This window comes from Lycium ferocissimum, chromosome 10, assembly GCF_029784015.1.
Source record: "Lycium ferocissimum isolate CSIRO_LF1 chromosome 10, AGI_CSIRO_Lferr_CH_V1, whole genome shotgun sequence".
Classification (NCBI taxonomy): domain Eukaryota; kingdom Viridiplantae; phylum Streptophyta; class Magnoliopsida; order Solanales; family Solanaceae; genus Lycium; species Lycium ferocissimum.
This window is the reverse complement of record NC_081351.1, coordinates 17977342-17987689: the sequence shown is the minus strand read 5'-3', so window position 1 is coordinate 17987689 and position 10348 is coordinate 17977342. Positions and strand designations below refer to the sequence as shown.

General features: G+C 38.8%; 1 protein-coding gene and 1 non-coding gene across 4 annotated transcripts; one reads left to right on the top strand and one right to left on the bottom strand.

Annotated features, from left to right (window-relative positions):
* The first annotated feature begins 549 nt into the window (after positions 1-549).
* Positions 550-9783, top strand: LOC132032644 (protein TWIN LOV 1-like). 3 transcript variants are annotated; one of them, XM_059422304.1, is made up of 8 exons: positions 550-746; positions 1726-2496; positions 3364-3571; positions 3667-3731; positions 4008-4087; positions 4172-4227; positions 4316-4373; positions 9341-9783. In XM_059422304.1, exons 2-8 carry the CDS (start codon positions 1947-1949, stop codon positions 9473-9475), a joined length of 1152 nt encoding a protein of 383 aa, XP_059278287.1. In that variant the 5' UTR covers positions 550-746; positions 1726-1946; the 3' UTR covers positions 9476-9783. The 3 variants fall into 3 exon arrangements, with proteins under 3 accessions (XP_059278287.1, XP_059278288.1, XP_059278286.1); XM_059422305.1 differs by lacking the exon at positions 550-746 and adding an exon at positions 1415-1541; XM_059422303.1 differs by lacking the exon at positions 550-746 and having other exon boundaries at positions 1566-2496.
* Positions 9784-10275: 492 nt separating this feature from the next.
* Positions 10276-10348, bottom strand: TRNAA-AGC (transfer RNA alanine (anticodon AGC)). The gene has a single exon. It is a non-coding gene; the product is annotated as a tRNA-Ala (tRNA).

The window sequence follows — 10348 nt, the reverse complement described above, 5'->3', positions numbered from 1 at the left end:
ACAAACTAGATTGTTTAACACCTGTTGTTGTCGTGATTTAATTCCCAAGGCCAGGCGATCAACCCTACAAAATACACTTTTGCATCTTTTTTTTTAAAAAAGAAAAAAATCTAAGGTGAACTCATCCTCCTGAAATTACACTCCGCCTAGTGAGCTAGAAGCTTCATTTATTAACGGTGTTCAGCGAAACCCAATAATTTTGGTTTAAATTTTATATTCATATTTAAAAATTATTTATGTTTACACAAATTAAATTCAGAACCCGATTACTAAAACCTAATATCACTATTCTAAAACTTAAAATTCATATCCCCTGCCGAGCAGCTAAGTAGAAAGGAAACAAATAAGAAACCATTTTTCTTTTAGAAGATATTTTTTGCCAACACTTCTAGGATATTTTGGTTATACGGAAGAAAAAATATCAGAAAATTCAATAATTAAAGAGAACTCCCTCGTGTTTCTTTTTAAACCACAAATTGAATTCCTTAAAAAAATACTATATAGTAATAATGATTGATGCAACTCATCTACAAAATCAAAACAAAGTTGTGAGTTTCAATTTTCAAGAAAAGATTGTTTTCTCCCTTTCCCTATCCATCTTTTTCTTAACATAATAATGTTTCATGTGCCAAAAAACGATTGATGGGCATATCTCTGTTCTTGTCCATTCAAAACATAGCTTCTTTTCAGATATTTTTATATTTTCCATTTTCTGTTTCCCCAAGTGCTCACTCTAAACAAAATATGTAAGCTACTAATTAGTCTAATTATGATCACCACTTAATACTGCTCATTCTGTTTTAATTTACGTGAACCTATTATTATTTGAGAAGTGTGATTTTTTGATCACGTTTTTCTTATATTTTTTCTAAATTATTTGAATTATAAATTATGATGACTTCTAAATATATATATATTTTGTTTTTATAAACTTGGAAAAATCTATACTAAAATTAGGATCAAAGTTATAAAGTTTGATCTTCATATTTCGAAAAGATTCACATAAATTGAAACGTATAGAGTATTTATTTTCTTGAATTGCCGTACAGTATCGAACTGACTCACCTAAATGTTTAAATCGTTATTTGTTTCTTTTATTCTACAACCATAGTATAAGCAGAGTCTGATCAGTTTATGGTTCTTAGAGTTATTTCAAATTAATTTATAATGCTAGTTGGGTTCATAACTAGATATTTATAAATATTTATTGGAAAGCGTTTATTTTTATAGAGTTAAAAAGGTGTTTGACTTAGCTTTCATGAAAAAATAAGTGTTTTTTGAGTAGTAATAGAAGTTATTTTTGGAAGGTGAAAACATAATTAATCTTTAGAAGCACTTTTAAAACTTTGGTCGAGCATAACTTACTTCTTTAATATTGATAAAAGTATTTTTCAGTTTGGTTAGTTAAACACAAACCGCTACTCTCAAATTCAAAATAAGTAAATTTTGAAAGTTTAGTCAAACATGCTTATAAGCACATGAAAATATCTTGATATTTATGGTGAGACTCAACCACAATTTTGGCACTATGTTAAAGTGAGGTGCGTATGTCCTATCATGTAAGAGTTTAAATTGGAACACAGAGGATAAGTCATTTATCAATTTTAGGTCTAATCAAAGTATCTGTGTGCTTTCTTGAGTTGCATGTTCTCTTTTAAAGTGTTCTTCATGTTTCTTTCTTCTTTTTGTTACAATTGATTGAAACTGAAGATTAAACAATTGCAGGACATATTGCTGAAAGTGCCTCATTGGATAAAGGGTTAATCTTTACTGAGAAATATAATAGTCTTTTGAGGCAGAACTAGTAGAATCAGTCAGAGGCGGATCCAGAATTTTGAGTTATGAGTTCTTGATTAGAATAAGCGGCTGCATACAGAATTCCGGCCAAAGCTACTGAGTTTTGTCGAACCCGTAACCAATACTCTAGCTCAGCCTTTGCAAATAGTATGGAGTCACAAAGGGGTATTAGTATTGGACAATCATTTGATTGTTACTCAGCAGGGTTCCAAGAATCACTTGATGAATTGCCTGATAATTTCACTATTACTGATCCTTATATTTCTGGCAACCCCATTGTGTATGCTTCGCGCGGGTTCTTGGAAATGTTTGGATATTCAAAGTATGAGGTGATTGGGAGTAATGGGAGGATATTTCAGGGTCCTAAAACTAATCGACGATCGGTTTTAGAGGTTCGCGAGGCGATTCGTGAGGAGAGGGATATACAGATCAGTTTGTTGAATTATAGGAAAGATGGGACGCCATTTTGGATGTTGTTCCATATGTGTCCGCTTTTCGACGAGAAGGACGGGAGGGTGATTCATTTTTTGGGAGTTCAAGTCCCTATCTTGAGGAGGCCAAAGCCATCAAGACTAAATTTATGCCAAGATGGAGCTGGCTGTCGAGAGTCCGTGCTTAGGTGTTTTAGAAGGGAAGTTTACTCCATGAGCGTGGAACGGGCACTGTCTCTTGCTTTGGGTTCGGGCTTGGATTTCACAGGTACATTTTTGTTGAACTATATCTAGATAAGTGATAGATATGATTGTGCCACTATACAGAACATATGCTCCTATAGATATATGTAAAGTTTCCTCTGCTTCCCTCCCTTCACCACTATAGATATACAGAACAAAGTTTGTCTTTTCATACAGGCAACTCATACTGTGCTAACCACGCAATTCGTACTGCACTGGCAGAATTGCTATACGCTCTATAATAATAGGCTTGATAAGCTCACATAACTCTGGGATATTTTCTTAGTTATTGGAATACTAAAACGTAGGCTTATCCGGACTTGGCTTATTTACTTCATTTCTTTTGAAGCTTAACTTTTGTTTTCAAGAAAGAAACCATAATATATGCACGGAAAGTTTAGCCTTCCAAGGAGAATGAATTTCAAATGAGATTAAACGAGATTGTGGTCCCTAAATGTAAGGAATTCAGATATGTAAACTCAATCTTTTAGAAGAATAGCATGATCTATGAAGATGCAACACATAGGATTAGAATAGGAGAGGTCTCACAAGAGTGTTATGAGATAAGAAGATACCTAACAGACTGAAAGAAAAAAATCTACAAAATGGTTGTGAAAATTTGGGATTTTGTATTGGAGTGGATGTTTGGGCCTCAAAGGCCAACATATCCACAAGATGAGCCTCAGAGAAATGTGAATATTATGATGGATGTGAATTCATACAGTGTTAAACAAGATTAGAAATTATCATATTCGACAACATAGAGTGCAAGTAGCACAAAGATTGTTGAATTATGTTTCTTTTTCCATAGATCCTTATGTCAATTCATCCTAATCTCGTTGCTTGCTGTGCAATTGGTTGATTTGTTTTCCACAAAACTTGTGTGTCACAGGAGTAGATGTCGAGGGGCCTTGTGATGCAAGTGATCTAGAGAAGAGAAAAGCGACTACTTCTGTTAACAACATACTGACTGTTCTGGTACACGACGGTGAATCAACAGGCAGACTGGTTCACGGGAAGAGACGCTCTCCACCTAGGACGGGTCTGCTCGGAGCATCCTTAAATATGTCTCTTGGTAGAATCAAACAAAGCTTTGTATTGTGAGTTTTTTGTGCTTTTTCATTTTTACAGTTGATATGATCCGGTTCTAGATCGTTCTTGACACTTTCTGGTATTGTCTCTTTGTAACTTGCAGAACCGATGCTAACTTACCTGACATGCCGATTGTGTTTGCAAGTGACACCTTCCTAAAATTAACAGGTACTCCCTCCGTCCCAATTTATGTGAAGGCTATAAATCATCTTATTAAGGGTAAAATAGGTATTTTAAAGTTAAATTGTACTAAATATAGAAAGGTGTCATTCTTTTTAGGGACCGACTAAAAAGGAAAAAGTGTCACATAACCTGGGATGGAGGGAGTATCAGAGATGTAGTTAATTTATAATTGAAATTTTGTTTGTTTAAACAGGAGGTTTTCATCCTTGTTTAACTGAAAGTTACTAACTGGAATGATTCTTTCGTTCCCATCTTTAATAGGCTTTTCCAGAGATGAAGTGTTGGGCTATAACTGTAGATCTTTAAGCGCGACGGACACAGATTCAAGCTCACAATTTCAGGTAATTTTCTCTTGTAATTAACTCTTATTCGCTCAATTTTGATGCCACATGATCTCAATCCAATTTAATTGTCTCTCTTTGCAGATAAAAGAAAGCATCCAAAATGAACAACCATGTACCCTACGTATGTTAAATTACAGGTCGGTTTCTGTCCTTGCGAGTTATTTAGATACATAATGTTCTTACTTCTCTAGACTCAGTCTCTTGTGGCTACATATTTTCTTTCAGAAAAGACGGAACCTCATTTTGGCTTTACATTTCACCTGTCCGGAATGCTTCAGGAAAGGTAATACTATTAGTTAATACAATTCGCTACATATCTTGTCATATGATCAAAATCTTCATATGCCTATCTTGTTAGGATTTAAAATCCCAAATCCGACTTTTGTAAGCATCCTGAAAGATCGAGGTACAAATTTACCACTTAAATACCAATCTCGTCTGATGACCCCGAACCTACTTACGCCGTGACGTAAGCGAAGAATAAATAACACACACAGATTTATAGTGGTTCACCTCATGTGAGAGCTACGTCCACGTTGTACAAGCAGATCTTATTAAAGAAGAAATATTACAAGTGTTTACAACACTCAACCTCACAACCCCAATCCCAATGACACTCAAGAATTTTACTACACAAAATTCTCTCAAAGACCTTCTCTTACTTAGGCCTTTCACTAAGAGTATTTCTCTTAGATTTTTCTCTCTCTTTGGGACGTGTTGTCTTCTTCAATTTGGTGTATTTAGCAAAATGAGAAAGCTTCCCTATTTATAGGTGTGAGACGAACCTATTGATGTCATTGGTGACTCAAGCAAGCACTTGATTAATTTGCCAAATACAAGGAAGATGTTTTCTTCTTAAAAACAAACAAAGTTGTTTTCTTCCCTCAAAACAAGGGAAGTGTTTTCTTCCCTAAAATAAGGGATGGACAACAAATCTCCCACTGAAGACTAATTTTAATTTGTCTTCACACTTTATCGACGCGACAGCTCTTTCCTAGTTTCATACTTCGTGTTAACCTAAGTCGAACACGCCGGCTTTGTCAACATCACCACCGTTGTCGCATTAACATAACCTGCACTCCCGTTTCTCGATTTTCGGAAATACGAGTCAACTCGAGCTACCTTTCAGATATTCGAATATCCACTTCACGACTCTCCCAACAGGTGTTTGTTCTCCGATTGCTCATAAATCGGCCGACAACCCTACCGTACGTGCAATGTCCGGTATCTTGTCCATCCGCTTCTTCTCATCCTCGCATTGCCGACGACCGATCCGACAACCGAGTCTCCGCCCAAGACAGAGTGCCGACCGCCCGGCATCACGCATGTTGAACTTTTTGATAACTTTCCTCACATATTCTTGTGAGCGTTTGATGCCCTCTTTTCCGTTGAAATCCCTTTGCAACCAGCCTTGCTTTATAATGCCTTCTTCCATCGTGGGTTCTTCCTTTATCCGATAAACCCATTTGTTTTGCAATGCTCTTATCCTTTGGGCAATTCGGCTAATTCATGTATGATTTGCGGCCGACAGTGAGTCCATCTCATCTTTCATCGCTGGGGCCCCACTTAGTCGATTCATCGACTTCAGACAAGTTTCTTCATAACATTCCGCTCACCCCTATCGGTGGTGGGAGTAGCGGTTGAGAGATGGAGGTACCCATGAATCGGCTTCCACGACCGACGATGATACGCATTCTCGTGATTGGCGTACGATTTGTTTTGAGAATCGACATTTACCGCACCTTCTGGGATTATTTGTTCCTGCTCGCCTCTACATGCATTCGGCCGGCTCGGGTGTCGGAAAGTCCTCAAATCGACTATTTCCGATTCCTTGTCCCGACATTCTCGAATTTTTTGCAACTTGTCTTTGTACGCACCTCTTCATCAAGACAACATTCCTGCTTCGGATGATCTTCCGATTTTGTTCATCCCAAAATCGATAACCAAGCTCGGTGTCACCATAGCCAATAAAGTAACACTTCTTTGATTTTGGATCAAGCTTGCTTCTAGCCGTATCATCATTATGAACATATGATAAGCGGTACCGAACACTTTCGAAATGAAAGATTACCTTCTTGCCACTCCGCACTTTTCCGGAATTCCGAAATCCGCGGGAACCGACGGTCCTCGGTTAATTAAGGCCGCGGTATTGACCGCATCCGCCCGTAATGTCTTGGCGGCCCCGAGTGTATTCTCGTACTCCGAGCACGCTCGTTCAACGTTCGGTTCATTCTTTCGGCTACTCCATTTTGTCATGCGTTCCAGAATAGTCTTCATCATCTCGATTCCATTATCGGCACAATACCGTTTGAAATCACCATCAATGTATTCTCCGCCGTTGTCGGACCTCAAACACTTCTTTAACTTCGAGGTTTGTTTCATTCTCGACCACGGCTTTCCATCTTTTGAATACACTAAACACATCGGATTTATTTTTCATAAAATAAACCCACACCTTACGGAGTTGAATCATCAATCAAGGTCGCGTAGTAGCGTGATCTCTCGAAGAGCGAGTGGTAGGTCCCCACACGTCCGTGTGCACCAATTCCAGCCTTTTCGACCTTCAACTCCCCGCTCGCATTTGAGAGAAGCACTCGTTTTTGTTTTCCGAGAACGCGGCTCTCACACGTACGAAGGTCCACCGTCTTGGCCTCCGAATTAAGCCATTTGTCACTGTGACTTCATCCCCTTCCCGTCGATATGTCCCAGCTCGACAATGCCACAACCGTCTTCGTGTTGTCAACCACAAAGAACAAGATCACGACTTGCCTAGTCGTCATGTAGAGAGTGCCAATCTTCTTTCCCTCGGCCAACTACCATAGCACCTTTCGCCACCTTCCAAGACCCATTACCAAAATCGAGATCATATCCTCATCATCAAGCCGACCTACCGAGATCGTGTTTCGCACCGCCCCTTTGGAACATGTCTAACTTTTTTGTAATCTTCCACGAGGATCCATTTGACATCTTCAAATTAATGTCTCCCCGTGCCAACAACGTCTACGGCTCTCCATGCTAAATAAACTTTGCCGAGATTCCGACCACGTAGTTTGTCATTATATCAGCGATGTGGGGTGGTATGAAAGACGCTCCCGAGTCAAGCACCCAAGAGTCTATCTAAGTCATTAACCAGCAAGAACAACGCATCGCCAATGTCTTCCGTCGCCGGCGTTGATTCCGGCCCCCTTGCTGTCCTCCTTCTTGGCGCCTCGGCAGCTTTTCTCAAGTGACACCGGTTTTTCTGGGCCCAACACTCATGTGTTCGTCCCGGTCCGGATTGACCCCGCCATTCCTTGACTCGACCGCCCCTATTTCGGTTGTAGTTTCGTCAAAATTTCTCGCTTCGTTTTCAACATTAAAAGCAGAACTCGTCGATGCCTCTCGTATCCGTCCCGCGCACCTCCTCGCAAGGATACGATCCCAACATCGTTGAACTTTAGTTTATTCTTATCGACGTAATTACTAACCGCCGCTCTCATTTGGCTCGCCTATTTGGTAGGGATGCCAACAAAATGTAGAACTTGCAACCTTCATCATCAAAATCAATTTTTACCGATGACAATTGATTTACTGATACGGTATTGAATTCATTTACGTGCAAAGAATGAGCATTTTCCATCATCTTTAGATGAAATAGTTTCTTCACGAGAAATACCTTATTATTTGCCGAAGGTTTCTCATACATATCGACAATACCTTCATCATATCCGCGGTGGTCTTTTCCCTTTGCCACGTTGTGAGCAACGTTCTTTGTAAATACAAATTCGACCGACTCTAACTTGTCCGTCGAGATCCCAACTGTTTCCATCTCCTCCTCCGGTTTTGGACTGCAGGTTCGCGAAGTTTTACGTCGTCATATAAATAATCTTCAATTTGCATTCTCCAGAATGCAAAATCAGTACATCGAATTTACCGACGCCGTGCGTCGGTACCATCTTCTCGCCTCCCATCGTTTCTAAATCACAACACAACTCGTCGCTTTCCGATACCGCCTTGTTAGGATTTAAAATCCCAAATCCGACTTTTGTGGCAGATTCGGGAAAGATTGGGAGGGTCACGGTTGACCACTTAAATACCAATCCTTAGACAGAACCTACTTACGCCGTGACGTAAGCGAAGAATAAATAACACAACAGATTTATAGTGGTTCACCCTCAATGCGAGAGCTACGTCCACGCGTCGGCCAGATCTTATTAAAGAAGAAATATTACAAGTGTTTACAACACTCAACCTCACAACCCCAATCTAATGACACTCGAAGAATTTTACTACACAAAATTCTCTCAAAGACCTTCTCTTACTTAGGCCTTTCACTAAGAGTATTTCTCTTAGATTTTTCTCTCTTTGGGATGTGTTGTCTTCTTCAATTTGGTGTATTTAGCAAATGAGAAAGCCTTATTTATAGGTGTGAGATGAACCTATTGATGTCATTGGTGACTCAAGCAAGCACTTGACAATTTGCCAAATACAAGGAAGATGTTTCTTCCTAAAACAAGGGAAGTGTTTTCTTCCTCAAAACAAGGGAAGTGTTTTCTTCCCTAAAATAAGGGATGGACCCAACATATCTGAATGGAGATTTTTCTTGAGATGTGATTTCTCTAGTTCTATTGTCAGACAGAGACTTCAAATTCCTTGTGATATTCTTCGGTTCCTGTTATGAACTTTACGTAATTAAACATGTCCTATAAAACTCATTTCCAGTGCGAGCAGATAATTAGCTGCTTAATCTTTGTTCTTTTGTTGCATAAAATGGAATGGAATGGAGGGAATAAGAAGAATACTATCCAAAGCATAAACAAGTTTCTTGGCTAAAGAAGGTCCCAATAAATTCAAGTAGTTGCCGCAGAGGCGAAAGCACTAGGTGATTTCTTCCCATTTGCCTAAGCCTTAGCTTTGGCAGGCAGAGTTACCTAGTACCTACGTTGGTGGGAGATAGCAGGTAGATCTAGCAAATTGAAACGATGGACCTCCCAGCAAACATTTAAATGTATTTTTATTTAGTTTGTTATTTTCTGCTGGATTGTTTTGCTAGACAGAACTATTAATAGTGTCGACACTAAGAGTATATTGGCGATTTACTGGAAGAGTAACCTGTCACCAAAAAAACTAAGTCATTTGCTGCACATATGATTAGACGAACGCAGCCTAGACTGCAGAACTCTGTGCTAACTTAGGCTGGGCTAAATTTTCTACTCACTTGCTAAATCTTGTCATAACGGTTTTTGATTCTGTCCTCATTTGGCTCGATAGGTTGCATACTTTGTTGCTGTTGAGGGTGAAGATAATAGCGAGACTAAGGAGAAACCGGGAATGAGGCAGCGTGGTGTTGTTGCTGCTGTAAAAATTGCTGTGAGAGGCTTGTCAATGGGTGTGAGAACATGCTAGTTCTTGTACAGATTCCAGATTTCCTCTGTGCTATTAGTCACCATGAAAGCTGTCCGTAAGTTACCACCTTGTGGTTCTTGTTAGCACCAGAGGAAATGCATACAAGATTTATAAATAAGGTAGATTGTCTGTAGTGCATGTCTAGACAGGTTGTCGACATCACACATATAGCATATGTGCCGTGAGTGGGAGAGTGGTCGAGCAGAATGTTACGGATTTGTTAGTCCTTTGTTAATGTCACAGTTTTTATATGCTCGGATGCTTCAATCTAAATGGAATCCATCAGTTATGCATCTAATTTAACTCGATATACATCCTCGTTCCAATGTTTAGACATCAGTTATTACAATTGATGTAATACATGTAGGCTTCTGTAAATTGTATTGCATTTTATTGGCGTGGATGACCCAGTTTAACCAGTGATCATCCGTTATCGTTTCTTCCTCTCCTATTTTTAAATAATGACATTAACAATACCAATATTATTCTTATATTTATACACCTTATTACTACTATTCTTGATAATGCAATGCATAATTTTTTAATTCAACAAACCAAACAGACAGAAAATAATGTAAACATAGTAATTCAGCATAATCAAAAATAAAGGATTACATTACATAGTCACAATAAATGCAAATTCAACGTGGGACTATGAAGCTTTGAAACAAGTTCAATATAAAAACTTTAACTAAAATATAAAGGATTATATTACATAGTCATAATAAATGCAAATTCAATGTGGGACTATGAAGGTTTGAAACGAGTTCAATATAAGAACTTTAACTAAAAAACAAGTGTGGAGATGCGGGGTATCGATCCCCGTACCTCTCGCATGCTAAGCGAGCGCTTTACCATCTGAGCTACATCCCC